Below are 15,209 nucleotides of genomic sequence, written 5' to 3'. Positions count from 1 at the left end.
CACCTCAAAAAAATTGCAAAACCAAATTTCCATTGCAAGTTATCCAAACATGAAGGAAGAAGACTCAATTGCACGGTGTTGTCAAGAATCAAAGGATCAATACATCTCTAAGCAAAGAAAAAAAAATACTTTCTCCCAATCCCCAAGTCTAATTTCAAGATCTAACATCGGAAACCGCTAAAGGCTTATGAATAACTATATTCAGAAGTCAGTTTAGATAAAAAGCAGCAAAAATCTCACACTCACGTGTCACAAAACAATAATATCTTCACTCTTCCATACCAATCAAGATTTCTCATTCAATTTCATAAACTCACAATCACACACACACACACACACAGTGGGGTTGATAATCTCTGCAATTGGTTGAGCCATTGAGCGATTTGCAATGGACTATCCGTGTACGTTGCCATGCAAATTCCCTTCAACTTCGAGTGTTATCGCTTCAAGAAGTAATCTTAGATGCCCCCTAAATAGCAGCCCATCAAAATCCTTCTTCAAGAGAGCTGGGATTCTTGCTCCTGATGCAAAAAATCTTGGCCCGTTTGCGGTTAGAGTTGCCAGAAGAGGGGATTCTGCTAAATTGTCTGTTTCTGCCGTTTCGTCGGTTGAAACCAGGTAAAGTTTCCAACTTTGGGTTCAATTCACCTTTTTCTGGAATCAGTTGAATATATGAGATATTGTGAATAATGAAGGGATAAGGCAAGGTAAGTAGCATAATCAAAAGATGTGGTGGTTATTGTAAACTGTTAAGTACAAATTCTAATGTGGGAGTAGTTTTGCTTGTAGAATGGATGATGATTTTGAAATTGTAGACTAATAGAATTGGTATTTCAATGTTGAGAACAGTTTCTCTTGTTGATTGAATGATGATGATGATGTTTGAAATTTTGAAAATGTTTTGGAAATGTTATAGATTGAATGATGATTTTGAAAGTTTTTGAAAGGGTGATTTCTGTAGAAAATTGTGAACCAATAGGATTAGTATTTCACTGTTGGGAGTAGCTTCTCTTGTTGATAAAATGATGGTTTTGAAATTTTGAAAGGGGTGATTTCTGTAGGATATTGTAGTAGTTTTTCTTGTAGATTTGATGATGAGTTTGAAATTTAAAAGGGTGATTTCTGTGTAAAATTGTAAACCAATAGAATTATTATAATGTTGGGAGTAGGTTTTCTTGTTGATTGAATGATGATGATGTTTTAAATTTTGAAAGGGTGATTTCAATGAACAAATGTTTTTTAAGGGAATGACTTTCTTTGTTTCTTTTGTTTTTTCATTGGTATAATGGGGTCTATAGGGAAGGGATGAAAGAGGAAAATAGAGAGGAGAGGCGGTCTAAGAAGTTCGGTGACGATAAGGTTAGGCTGAAGCTCAGACTAGACCACCAGGTCACATTCGGGGAGCATGTTGCAGTGTTGGGGTCCGCCAAGGAGTTTGGGTCGTGGAAGAAGGAGGTGATGATGACATGGACGGAGAATGGATGGGTTTGCAGTATGGATTTGGCGAGCTCAGGAGAGCCTGTGGAGTATAAGTTTGTGATAGTAGGTCAGGATAAGAAGTTGGTGTGGGAACATGGTGATAACCGAGTTCTGAAGATTGAAGAGAAGGGGAGTTTTAGCGTTGTTTGTAAGTGGGGCGAGACTACGGAGGAGGTGAAGCTGCTGCCTTGGGAGGGGGAAGACGAGCAAGAAGTGGAGGCGGGAGGGAGTGAGAATGGGAAGAGTGTTGCTTCTGCAGTTGAAGAGGGTGTTACCGCTAGTTCGTTTGTGGACCAATGGCAGGGAAAGAATGTCTCGTTTGTTCGCTCGAAGGATAACCTGGATGGAGAAAAGAAGATACGCTGGGAGACTTCGGGTCTCGAAGGGATTTCTCTCAAGCTGGTTGAAGGTGACCGCAGTGGACGTAACTGGTGGAGGAAGGTATAAACGGTTTTGGCTTTTTTTTTTAAATGAAAACCAATAGTTATGTCATTTGACTGTTTCTTTTCTCGCATTAAAAAACACTGACGGTCGATTTGAGATGTACATATTTTTGGACGAGCTGTGGTTTTGAATGTTGTTTCTGCATTTCCGTATTGCAAAGCTTGAGGTTGTTCGAGAGCTTGTGGCTGAAAACATCGACAGCGAAAAGCGCTTGGAAGCTCTTACATATTCAGCAATATATCTGAAGGTGTTATCACGTTCTAGCTATCACTTTTCTTGACGATTGATTAGTTACTTTGTGTCCTAAATCCTGATCGGATTTTATTTTTTTCTGTAGTGGATAAACACAGGTCAGATTCCTTGCTTCGAAGACGGGGGTCATCATCGACCAAACAGGCATGCCGAGATCTCCAGGCTTATATTCCGCGACCTGGAACGAATCTCCAGCAGGAAAGACACTTCACTTCAGGTCAATTTCCAAATCAATTATGTTAGATCACTTATTAGGTAGTTCGATTTAGGGCTCCTTGGTGATATCTATTAAAATGCAGGAACTTCTAGTTATCCGCAAGATTCACCCTTGCTTGCCATCTTTCAAGGCCGAGTTCACCGCATCCGTTCCCCTAACAAGGATCCGAGACATTGCTCACAGGAATGACATCCCTCACGACCTTAAGGTTATCAATAAGTGATTTAATTTCAATCATCTATGCTTTAGTAAAATCGTATCAAGTCCTTAATGTAGTTTTATCGGTATTTCCAGCAAGAAATCAAACATACGATACAAAACAAGCTTCATCGATGTGCTGGCCCTGAGGATTTAGTTGCCACAGAAGCAATGCTTGGAAGAATCACAAAGAATCCCGGACAATATAGTGAAGCTTTTGTTCAGCAGTTCAAGATATTCCATCAAGAGCTGAAAGATTTCTTCAATGCTGGAAGGTAATTTGTGTTTCATGATAGTTAACTAAAACTTGTAGCTTTTCGTTCTCGAAGTATAACTGGAAACTGCAACTAGATTGACCTAGTATAGTCTAATCTCGAGTTTCATATGAAAAATGTTGGATCCTATAGTAGAATATATGGTTAAACATGGCTAAGAATTTTTCTGATACTGAGCTTTTGATTCACAATTGTAGTCTGGAAGAACAGTTGGAATCGATCAAAGATTCTCTGGGTTCGAGCTCTTCCCTAGCCCAGTTTTTAGAGTCTAAAAAGGTACCTTTGCTTTTTAAGTTCTTATTTTGTCTTAGTAGATATTGCTAGCAGAAATTTGTCGTTTCTCGAACAAATGTGAGTATATAGAACATATTGGCTGTTGATAGCTTCACATAAAACTACGGTTTTCTGAGCTGATGCTATATTGTAAATTCATAGCTTCGCAAAATCATATTGTAAGATCGAGAAGTATGCACTGGAACTTTTAGTAATGTTGTAGAGCATAATAGTTCGTAAATTATGCTTATTGCGTATCTAATGTTTCATACCATGTTCAGGCGCTGGATAATGTTGGTGCAAACGATATTTCTAAAAGTGAATGGATAACAGTATTGATGAAAACTATACAATCTCTGGACAATCTCCGCCAAGAAATCGCAAAGGGTCTAGATAGCGGCCTTCGAAACGACGCCCCCGATGCTGCAATTGCAATGCGGCAAAAGGTTAGACTACTGCTGTATTCTGTTAACCATTTTTTTGGTTCGATAAAGACCAATGAAGTCGGTCGTAAAAGGATCTGTGTGATTGCAGTGGCGTCTGTGTGAGATTGGACTTGAAGACTATTCATTTGTTCTTCTGAGCAGGTACTCTGCCCTTACAGCCATACTTAATCTCGCGTTTCCTTCCCAAATAAAAAGCTTGCTAATTGGTTCGGCTTTTCGGCTTTTCACAGGTTCGTCAATGAACTTGAAGCTGTTGGTGGGGCCCACTGGCTCGCGGAGAATGTAGAGCAGAAGAACGCTGGTTCTTGGAGTGAGCCACTCGGAGCTCTAGTCGCCAGCATACATCAGTTGGGCCTATCAGGCTGGAAGCCCGGCGAGTGCAAAGCTATAGGAAACGAACTCATAGCTTGGCAAAACAGAGGTCTTCTCGAAACTGAAGGTGAACTATTTTCCCGAGTGAGCGAGTGACTTCATAGTGCTGGTCATGTAGAACTACACTGATTTCTCACGAGTGATAATAATTTCAAGGCAGCGAAAATGGTACAAGAATATGGGGTTTGAGGCTTAAAGCTACACTCGATAGAGCTAAGAGACTAACAGAAGAATACTCTGAGGCACTTCTTAATATATTCCCTGAAAGAGTTCAGGTAAACTAAAAAATCGAAACAATTATCGTTTTTACATATGTTAATGCTTATAGTTCATTTAAAGATTGACTCGGTTTTGGGCCGTGCAGATTTTAGGAAACGCCTTTGGGGTTCCTGATAACACTGTTAGGACGTATGCTGAAGCTGAGATTCGTGCCGGGTATGATACTCCAGTTTTTTTTTTTTTTTGTTTCTACCGTGTATGATTCAGTAATCATTGTAGCCATCTAATTTTCGATGGGGAAAATACAGTGTGATTTTTCAGGTTTCAAAACTGTGCACCCTTCTTCTGAAAGCTGTAAGGAATGTTCTCGGGTCTGAGGGCTGGGATATTCTTGTACCGGGAGATGCTGTTGGAACCCTCATCCAGGTACTATGTGCCGTCCCTCGTGGCACAAATTTAAATCACATGCTTTTATAGATAAGTTATCGGTATCTTGACCTACTGTTCATGCTTATAGCATATCTAACCAATACAGCTCGTATGCGAAGCTAAAGGTTAATTTTCTCAAAATAGACAAACGTTGGGCCGTTTTTGGTTTCCCACGTGAACTTACTTTTTTTCCTAAAATAGACAAAATGTACTTTTTTTTTCGTTTCCGTTTCTCGCATATCCCATATCAAAACTTACATGGAAATCATGCGAAAACACATGGATTTTACTTGTTTTGGATTTTCTCGCAAAGCCTGAACCCAAAATGCAATCTAGATTTGCCACGTGACTGTCATGTCAGTTTCAGTTTGGAATTTTCGGTAAATCCAGAGTCCATGTATTTTCGTGGCGATTATCCAAATATAAAAGAAATCGCATACTTCCAATTAGCAATGTTTGTATTCATCACCACCTTTTGTTTAACAATCAAGAACAATTATGCCACGAATACAATTTCTTGAACCATCACATGTCCTAATTTCTGTTCCTAATTTCTGTGGCCTTATTCTATGAAAGCCCGCCCCGTTCAGTCAACGTGATTTTTTGTAACTTTTTCAATGTCCAAAAGTTGTTATATTTATTTCAACTGTCTTCATGCAACTCGTCTACAGGTGGACAGCATCGTTCCTGGGTCAATACCATCGTCTGTAACAGGACCGGTTATTCTAGTCGTGAACAGAGCTGATGGAGATGAAGAGGTTATTTTCTGTCTCTGAACTTTTTTGATGATCGGCGTGCATTTTTTTGGTCAAGTGGTTAACGTTAACTTTAAATTCTGCCTCCTCCAGGTAACAGCGGCCGGAGATAATATTACCGGAGTCATCCTTTTGCAGGAGCTGCCCCATTTATCTCATCTTGGTGTCCGAGCGCGGCAAGCAAGTCCTATTCCATGTCTCTATTGATTCCTTTTTCGTTGCTTTTATTGTTGAAACGACGTAGAATGTATCTGTTAACTGCAGGAAAGGGTTGTTTTTGTGACTTGCGAAGATGATGAAAAAGTTTCTGACATCAGAAATCTTAGTGGGAAGTTTGTGAGGTTCGCTTTTGATCGTTTTTTGTTCGGTTTCTCTTGTTAGTGTCTTTCCTCACCGGCTCGTTTCAGGTTGAAAGCGTCGCCTTCGGGGGTCAGCTTGGTTCAAACTTCAGCAGAAAGCAGCAATGGTAACATTCCGGTGGGAAATAAACCGACTGATGGTTCATCCAAGACTGGAGACTTGGAACAGAACAGCATGTCTTCAGAGACAGAGATCAAAATGGTATGGAAATCGTTCGAGGTAATGGGATTACTTCGTTGCCAATCCAACGTTTATGAGTTTATAGTGATTCCTCTCAGGGTACATCGTCTGGAGGTGTTATAGCGGTTGAGGATGCTACTATTCAAGATTCCGGTGCAAAGGCTGCATCGTGTGGTCGCCTAGCTTCGTTGGCTGCTGCTTCGAATAAAGGTAGAGTAAATCGAGCTGATCCAATTTCTCTATAATGTGTATGTTGCGATTTTCGACTTCCGTATGGAGGTGTTTACTTTGAGTGATTGATTAGATAATTGCGGTGTTACTGATTCTCGAGTCTTGAATGACAGTGTATAACGAAGGAGGAGTTCCTGCGTCGTTCAACGCACCGAAGGGAGCGGTGATCCCGTTCCGTTCCATGGAACTGGCCTTGGAACGCAACGGGTCGTTGGAGACCTACGTATCGCTTCTTGAGAGCATAGAAACAGCCGAAATCGACGGAGAGCTCGACCGGCTGTGTAACCGGCTTCAGGAGCTCATATCTTCTCTGAGTCCTTCAAAAGAAACCGTCGAAACCATATCGAAAATGTTCCCGGACACCGCGCGGCTGATAGTGCGTTCGAGCGCAAACGTGGAGGACTTGGCGGGAATGTCCGCCGCGGGGCTGTATGAGTCGATCCCCAACGTCAGCCCGTCTAACCCGATCGTCTTCGGGCACGCCGTCGCCCGCGTCTGGGCGTCCCTCTACACCCGCCGAGCCGTGCTGAGCCGCCGAGCGGCCGGCGTGCCGCAGGACCAAGCCGTGATGGCCGTCCTCGTGCAAGAGATGCTCTCACCAGACCTCTCGTTCGTGCTCCACACGGTCAGCCCGACCGACAAGAACGAGGACGTGGTCGAGGCGGAGATCGCGCCGGGGCTCGGGGAAACCCTGGCTTCGGGGACGAGGGGCACGCCGTGGAGGCTCGCGGCCGGGAAGTTTGACGGGACGGTGCGGTCGTTGGCGTTCGCCAACTTCAGCGAGGAGATGGTGGTGCGCGGGGGCGGCCCTGCGGACGGGGAGGTGATACAGCTGACGGTGGACTACAGCAAGAAGCCCTTGACCGTTGATGCGAGCTTCCGGCAGCAGCTCGGCCGGAAGCTCGGGGCGGTCGGGTTCTTCCTCGAGCAGAAGTTCGACGGCGCGCAGGACGTGGAAGGGTGCTTGGTCGGGAAAGATATCTACATTGTGCAGACGCGGCCACAGCCGCTCTAAAGGCTGTTGGAATACTTCACTTTCAAAATATATTCCCGCGAAAAAATTGTCATGATTTCCTCTTTGGTTCGTCATCATAAAAAAGTTACTACAACATGCTAATATTTGTAATAATATAGTTATACAATACTTACAATAACAATACTTACCATCAAATATTTTGTTCAAACTCGTATGTATTATTTCTACGTACATAATTGGATATTTTAGGTATTTTCACTTCAAAATCAGTTTATTATTTTTAATTGTTTTAAAATAGATTACTATATTACATATCTATCCTTTAATATAATACATCCGAAAAATTTAAATTTTCAAATTAAAGATTATAGATTTGGAAAAAGATTTGCTTTTCTACTGTATATCTATTTAATTATATCTAAATCAAATGCAAATCATTATGAATCTTACAAACAGATTCCTTCAAAGCATTTTCGTCAATTAAATGTTAGTCATATAGTTGTACAGAGAAAAAGAAAAAATATTGTTGATATAGCTTTAAAATATTAAAATCAGTCCAAAAAATTAAAAATTATACGGAGTATTATAATTCTTATAATCAAAATCCAAAACTCAATCAATATTCATACACTATCAAATTTTCATTTATTCCCTTCATCTCTAGTAAGTGATAGTGATACTCCCTCCGTCCCATGCTACTTGCACATTTCATTTTCGGACTGTCCCTTGCACTATTTATATTTTAGATAAAAAAAAATATGGTATTTAATTAAGATATTCGAGTTAGTTCGTGTTTCCTTTATCAAGTGTTGTCTTATTGCACTTAAAATTTTAATTTAATTACACTAATTACTCGTGTTCAAATTTACGCTGTTAAAGTGAAAAGTGTGAGTAGTATGGAACGGAGGAGTACATTTCTTTTTCCTCACGTGTGTTTTGAGAAAATGATAATAAATAATTAAAGTACAATATTCTCCCACTTACTTTGTTTTTTCATCATTTAACTACTTATATTAATTTTTCAAAACACTTGCAAAAAAAATGTGTCACTTACCTTAGGATGAGTGGAGGCAAATTATAAAATACTCTATATAGCTTTAAAATATTAAATACATAAGTTAGGAACATGTTACAATTATTTTATCGAAATTTCACTGTAACGTTCTAAAAATTAAAAATTTAATGGAGCTAAAAATTTGGAAAGTGAAAAGTTAAAACAAAATTATGAAATTCTTAAATCAAAATTGTAAACTCAATTGTTGGTATCTTTAAATCATAATTTTCCAATTTTAATTTCTTTTATGATAAACTAAAATGAGTTAGGAAGTCTAATATTTTTACAAAGAAACAGAGAAATATTAAAAATATAAATTTAAAATATTAAAGCTATACCAAAAATTAAGAGTTTAGTTAGAAAACTGAAATTCGGAATGTCAAGTAAATTGAGCTAAGGTATTTAAATAAAAAGATATTTAATATTTATTTTTAAAATATTAATTGGACAAGTTAGGAACAAGTAATTATTTTCTAACAGAATTTGCCTGTAAAATTCTAAAAAATAAGAATTGAATAATATTAAAATTGAAAAATAAAGTACTCCGTATTAAAATTAAATAAAGTCAGAAATAGCCAGGGTATGGTTTATTTAGTATGGGATAATAATTATAGGATAAATAATTAAATACTTAGCTTCAAATATAAAATAAAAGAGTTAAAAATATATGATTTTTTTTTATCATGGTTCAACTATAGCATCCCAAAAATTAATAATTTAATGAAATTAAAATTTTAAAAGATAGAGGTATAACATGAAAGTGTATGAAAATATTTAAAATAGAATTGTATATTCAATTAGGATTACAATAAAATATCTCAAATTTTAATGTGTTACTTCATATAGTATATCGAGCTTGAATTCTAATATTTTATGAAGGAAAAGTTAAAATACTAACTATATAACTTTAAAATACTATATTGAATAGATGAGTTATGAACATATGGTTATTTTTTTTATCGATGTTCGACTGTAACGTTTCAAAAATTGATAATTTGTAGAAATTAATCTTTTGGACAGTAACGTTTTCAAATCAGAATTACAAAATTTTAAAAAAATTAAAATTGTAAACTCAGTTAGTAGTATTAAATTTTAATTTTTGCATATAATAGTAAATTGAACTAAGAAACCTAATACTAACCTAATACTTTATATAAAAAAAGACAAAATATTAAATAGAAGAGTTAAGAACATATTTTCGACTGAGGTTCAACGTTTTGTAAAAATTAAGAAGTTGAAGAATGAAAAATTTGAAAGTAAAGAGTTAAACTCCATTAGTATTAATATATCTCAAATTTTAGTTTGCTGCATGATATAGTAGTGAATTGAACTAGGACCTATAATATTTTATAAAGTAAAAGATAAAATATTTACATATACCTTTAAATTAGTATGGAAGGGACGAATTAAGAATATGTGAATTTTTTTTTTTTGGGTACGATTGCAACATTTGAAAATTTAGAATTTAAAGAAATTAAAATTTGAAAAACAAAAAATGACTATCAAAAGTATGAAATTCTTAAATATAATAATCATAACCTCAATTAGTATTAATATATTTTATATTAGATTTTAATTTGTTACATGTTATATTGAATTGGGTTCAGAATAACAAAAATTGAAATATTAACTGTATATCTTAACATAATTTGATAGACGAGTTAAGAATGTTGATAACTTTTTTTTAATTGAGGTTTAACGCAATGTCCTAAAAATTATGAATTTACATAAAAGAAAAATATAAAGAATTAAATCAAAATTATAAAATTCTCAAAATCAAAATTGTAAACTTCATTAATAATAATATATAATATGTATCAAATTTAAAATTATTTGAATTCTTTTTTTTTTTGGAACTTTACTTTGAACCCCGATAAAAAATAATCAAATACTTTTTTAATTCATTTAATTAGCATTTTATATATATATAACTAATATTTTACAATCTTTTTAAAAATAAATTGAAATTTGAAAAGTAAAGGTATATACCTTATTAAAATACTACTCCATGTATTTTGGAAATTAAGATATATTTACAATTTTTATTTTTGAAAGTAAACGTATATAGTTAATGTTCCAAAATTAGTACTCTTATATGAACAACTTAGAAATTTAATTAAAAATAAAATACGTATATAATATAAAATTACAAAACATCATTTCCCATTCCATTGCTTCAAGATTTTAATTTGTACGTTCGTAAGATTGAATAATTGATTTGTTACATATAGATTTATAATAGGGATAATTTAGTAAATAAACAATATAATTAATAACAAAAATAATAGAAATAAAACTGATTTGGTCCTATTTAAAAGGTAAGGGTATTATGTATGTAGAAATTTTGTACGTTTATCTTTTCCCAATTGGTAAATCCTGAAGTCAACTTAATTTTGATTCAATTAACTAATTTAATTAGTTCGGTATCACAGTAATTTTTATATTAAATTGTTCCTGAACAATTAAGGGATAATTTTTCCTTTTTTTTATTTCTATTTATTTTTTGCAGTGATTAATTTAACCAGCATATTTAATTAATTTTTGAAAAGTAAATAAATTATACTCCATAGTACTATGTATGAGCTAATCCTTTTGGATTTACAATTAATATGTTGTATAATTTAATTAAAAATTAATTAATTTATTTAAATATAATGATTAAAGTTTGTTAAGTTAATACTCCATTTAATTTGTTATCCTCATAATCAAATGATTTTATTTATTTACACAAACATGCACAGTATTGCGCAATATTGCACTAAGATGATAATATGATACTCAATCATTCTAAACACACATGAAATATCTCGATCGAAAATTACATAATTAACAGTATACAACTTTCAATCTTCCATTTCAAAATCATCCAATTGAAAAAAAAAACTATTCAAAACAAAAAAGTATCATCCCTCCACCATTCTTCCCCTCAACCACAGCTCTCACCGCCATCATCACCACCCTCTCCGCCGCCACCACTCTCCCCTTCCTCTCCTTCGTCGTCCCCAGCCATCTCAATCGTCTTCCCGAACAGCTGGAACGACGAAGCCCCCTGCCCCGTCCCCTGCGACTGCACGCTGCCCGACGAGCTCCCGATGCTCAGCGCCATCGACACGGAGATCAAATCCTGCTCCGCCTCGTTATTCACCGCCGCAGCCCGTCGCTGGAGGTTGCGGAACGCCACCGGAAGAGGGATGTTGTGGGCCGCCGCCTGCAGCTGGAGGTTGTGCAGCCTGTGCGGGTGGTGGACACGGTTGAGCACCATCGCCGGCCGGAAATTCTCGATGGCGCGGTGGAGATTGTTCAGCGCCGGCTGGAGCTGGTAACGGGCGGCGGCGGCAGGGTCCGGCCTGACGGCCTGCATGCCCATGTAGTGAGAGAAGTCGAAGACGGGAGCGGCGACGCTGGGGTTGCCGGCGAAGTGGTTGGCCGGAGGGAAATAATTGCCGTTGTTTTGCAAGAATTTGAGCCTCTTCGCCGGATGGAAGCCTGGGGCCATTAGTGGAGAGAATGGCAAGTAGTCCACTTGCCACGGGTTCACGGTCCTCGTAGTAATCTCGTCCGAACCCTCCGGATCTTCCCAATTCACCTAAAATCATGAAATTTAGATCTCTAATGCACTATTTTGCACAAACTTGAGAAAAAATATCTTAAATAAAAGAAATATTTATACGAATAAAAATAAATGAAACCAATTTTAGTGGGAAAATGTACCAAGTGAGATGAAAATCATAGGTAAAGTTGATTTATTTATTTAGAAAGTCAAAATATCCTATGGATCATGACGCATTTAATGAATAATCAGCTCAAATTCAAGAGTAACAAGGTGAAGATATTAATTCAAAATTCATCGAGTGAGCGGTTACCGTGAGCATGCGCCAAGGCGAGCCGCACCAAACTCCGCTGACCGGCGTCGCCGCGGCGGTCACGGTCCCCAGCATCCACGTCATCCTCGACGCGTCCTCCGTCTCCACGTGCATCTTCACCTTCATCCCGGCCACCCACCGCATCTGCAGCGACTCCTTCACCTTCTCCGCCATCACCACGAAATCCGGCGATCCTGCCTTGGGATAGTACACCACCTCGAACGCCAGCCCCCTCCCCGCCCTCTGCACCGCGCCCACCACCGCCGCCGCGTCGGCGCCGCCCCCGGCGCCGACGAACGTGGCCGCGCGGCGGATCCCGAGGTACAGCTCGCCGGTGGATCTCTTCTTCATGAAGACGACCGCGTCGCCGGCGACGAGGCTCTTCGCGTTGACGAACCGGCTCCACCCCGAGGTGAGGAGGTGCCGCCGCGGCGTGCCGCGGAAGATGTGGCGGAACTCCCATGCATGGCCGAGCGTGTCTCTCGGCAGCAGATTCTGCGCCGGCGGATCCGCCTCCAGATCGAGCTGCGGGAGGATCATATCCGCGCAGAACCGAGGCACGGAGAATCCGCCGCCGTTGTTGGCGTCGGATCGGGTCAGGACCTTCGCGTACGTGACGACGTCGCTTTCGGCCAAATTGAGTGCGTCGTTCTGGCGGTGGCCGAGCGGCTGCAGCGGCTGGAGGAGGATTTTGGAGAAAACCTGATCCGTCACCGGATCGGAGAGGAATCCGACGGAAATCACTTGGCAGGGGATCCACGGCCGCATTAGGTTGAAACTGTAGGCAGCGGCGGGGGCGGAGACATTCTCCAAATGCCCCTGGGGGAAGTAGTAGACGTAGGAATTAATCGCCGGAATGTGCACTTCGGCGCCGGCGACCGCGTGCCAGATCGCGGAATCGACTTCCACGGCGGCTGTTGCGTTTAGAGCCATTGCTCGCGCCGGTGTAGTCTGCGAATTTCTAGAGAGAGGGAGAGTATTTATAGAGAGAGATGGGAGTGAGGTGAAGAGAGTGAGTGATATGGAGAAGAAGAATTGCGGATATTTATAGTGTTCATAGCCAAAAAGGCGCTCTACACGCGCTATTTCTCTCGCTCTCACCCCACGCGCATCATTTGCAAAGTGGTTGTACGGAGTATTTAACTGAATCTAATCTCTCTTAAGTTAAATTAAATTAATGAGTAATCGAAGCTAATGTAATTAGTCATAATTAGGTCACGGATCTAGCGATTTTTGAGTGATATTAAAAACTTCATTACAAAAATCTACTACGAAACACATTGTAGTATCTACTATCTAAAATGGTTGGAAAATTCAAATAAGGTCATAAAGTATAGTATGTTGAGAGTTTATATATCAAATTTGTTTAATAATATGGTAATTAATTTTTATTAATAATCTCCGTGATATACGCGGGAACGTGTATCAAATGTCGGATTTTTTTGAAACATTATCGAATTGTCGGCCGTTGGGATTCGCAATCTATACACATGATTTGTGTCGTCCGTTGACATCCGGATTTCAATAAACAATCTCCGCAATATAGGCATGATATAAGAGTACTGGCGTGTATCAAATGTCCGGATATTTTGAAACATTCTATTTGTCGTCTGTCGCAATCGATATACATGATTTGTGTCGTCCACCGACATCCGTATTTTATTCATCAATCTCCGCAATATACGTGGAATATAAAAGTGACGTGTATCAAATGCCCGGATATTTTGAAACATAATCTATTTGTCGTTTGTCACAATCGATAGTACATGATCTGTGTCGCCCACTGTCATCTGTGTATATGATCCAGTTTTATTTGCACGTGTACTAAAAACACTTATTTTGTTAATGTAAAGATGTGTGGACTTTATAGTTTGAGTATTCTATAAAATAGACTTTTTTTTTACTTAAATCTCGGTGATATACGCGGAATATAATAGTAACATGTATCGAATATCCGGATTTTTAAAACATCACCATTTTGTCGTATGTTGCAATCTTTGTAAATGATCTATTTGTTGTTCGCCATCATCTTTGCACATGATGTTGCATTTGCACGTGTAATAAAAAAAATGGAGTATATTGCAACTGTAAAGGTTGTGTGTAAATTATTGTTTGTGTGTTCTATAAAAAAATTGTCATATTTTTACTTCAAGTTGTTGAATTCTGCAATTAACTTTCATTAACCCCCGTCAAATATGTTGAATATAAGAATGACACATCAAAAGTCTGAATTTGAAACATCATCTATTTGTCGTATGTCGCAATCTATATACTTAACCTATTTATCGCCTACCGACGACATCTATGTACGTACATGATGGATTTATATTTGCATGTGCAGTATTGTATCTGTAAAGATTGCGTATAAATTATTATTTGTGTTAAATAAAGAAATCGGCATATTATTTTACTTAAACTTGTTGAATTATGCAATTAACTTTTATTAACCTCTGTCATATACGCGGAATATACAAATGACGCATATCGAATGTATGGATTCTTTTCAAAATCTTATATTGTTGTATGTCGCATTCCATATAGTACATTATAAGTTTGTCGTCTGCCGCAATCTATGCATGCGATCGAGTTATGTATGCACGTGTGCTGGAAATACATACTCCTTTGTTAAGGTAAAGATTACATGGAAATTATTATTTGTGTGTTCTATAATAAATCGTCATACTTTTTTACTCTATAATTATTATCGAAATATATTATCCACCTCCATAGTCAACGCGACATTTTCTCCAAACATCATCTATTTGTCGTGCGCCATCATCTACGTGATCGAGTTATATATGCATGTGTATTGAAAAACACATTGCACGAAAATTATTGTTTGCGTGTTCTATAATAAATCGCCATACTTTTTTTACCTCAGAATCATCAACAAAAAATATCCATAAATCTTCATAGTCAACGCGACATATGACACGTACAATGTCCGGCATTCCTCCAAACATCATCTATGCGTGCGCCACCATCTATATACCTGATCTTTTTATTTGACAATTTTATACATTTATTTAAAACATTTACCTATAATTTTAATCATCGTGTATTTACAATCTCCATAGTCAACGCGGTGTACGACGAGTACCGGATGTCCGACATTTCCTCCAAAAAACATCTATTTGTCGTGCGCCGCCATCTACATACATGATCTTTTCTTATATTTTCTTAATA

At 38.1% G+C, this 15,209-nt stretch overlaps 2 protein-coding genes across 2 annotated transcripts; one reads left to right on the top strand and one right to left on the bottom strand.

Moving 5' to 3' along the window:
- Positions 1 to 190: 190 nt before the first annotated feature.
- On the top strand, positions 191 to 7,372 carry PWD (chloroplastidic phosphoglucan, water dikinase (ATGWD3)). Its single transcript, XM_048124897.2, has 19 exons — positions 191 to 618; positions 1,299 to 1,920; positions 2,084 to 2,170; positions 2,261 to 2,392; positions 2,475 to 2,600; positions 2,687 to 2,865; positions 3,063 to 3,141; positions 3,420 to 3,584; positions 3,673 to 3,725; positions 3,815 to 4,023; positions 4,113 to 4,231; positions 4,321 to 4,391; positions 4,484 to 4,601; positions 5,276 to 5,362; positions 5,453 to 5,539; positions 5,624 to 5,700; positions 5,767 to 5,920; positions 5,998 to 6,109; positions 6,244 to 7,372. The coding sequence occupies exons 1-19, from the start codon at positions 389 to 391 to the stop codon at positions 7,143 to 7,145; spliced, it is 3,609 nt and encodes a 1,202-aa protein (XP_047980854.2). The 5' UTR covers positions 191 to 388; the 3' UTR covers positions 7,146 to 7,372.
- A 3,565-nt stretch (positions 7,373 to 10,937) lies between these two features.
- Positions 10,938 to 12,956, bottom strand: LOC125220682 (auxin response factor 17-like). Its single transcript, XM_048122833.2, has 2 exons — positions 12,024 to 12,956; positions 10,938 to 11,746 (listed from the first exon to the last, which is right to left on the bottom strand). Exons 1-2 carry the CDS (start codon positions 12,954 to 12,956, stop codon positions 11,087 to 11,089), a joined length of 1,593 nt encoding a protein of 530 aa, XP_047978790.2. The 3' UTR covers positions 10,938 to 11,086.
- Positions 12,957 to 15,209: the final 2,253 nt, after the last annotated feature.

This window comes from Salvia hispanica, chromosome 1, assembly GCF_029641045.1.
Source record: "Salvia hispanica isolate PSC_SH4W2 chromosome 1, Shi_PSC_v1, whole genome shotgun sequence".
Lineage (NCBI taxonomy): Eukaryota > Viridiplantae > Streptophyta > Magnoliopsida > Lamiales > Lamiaceae > Salvia > Salvia hispanica.
This window is presented reverse-complemented; position numbering and strand designations above follow the sequence as displayed.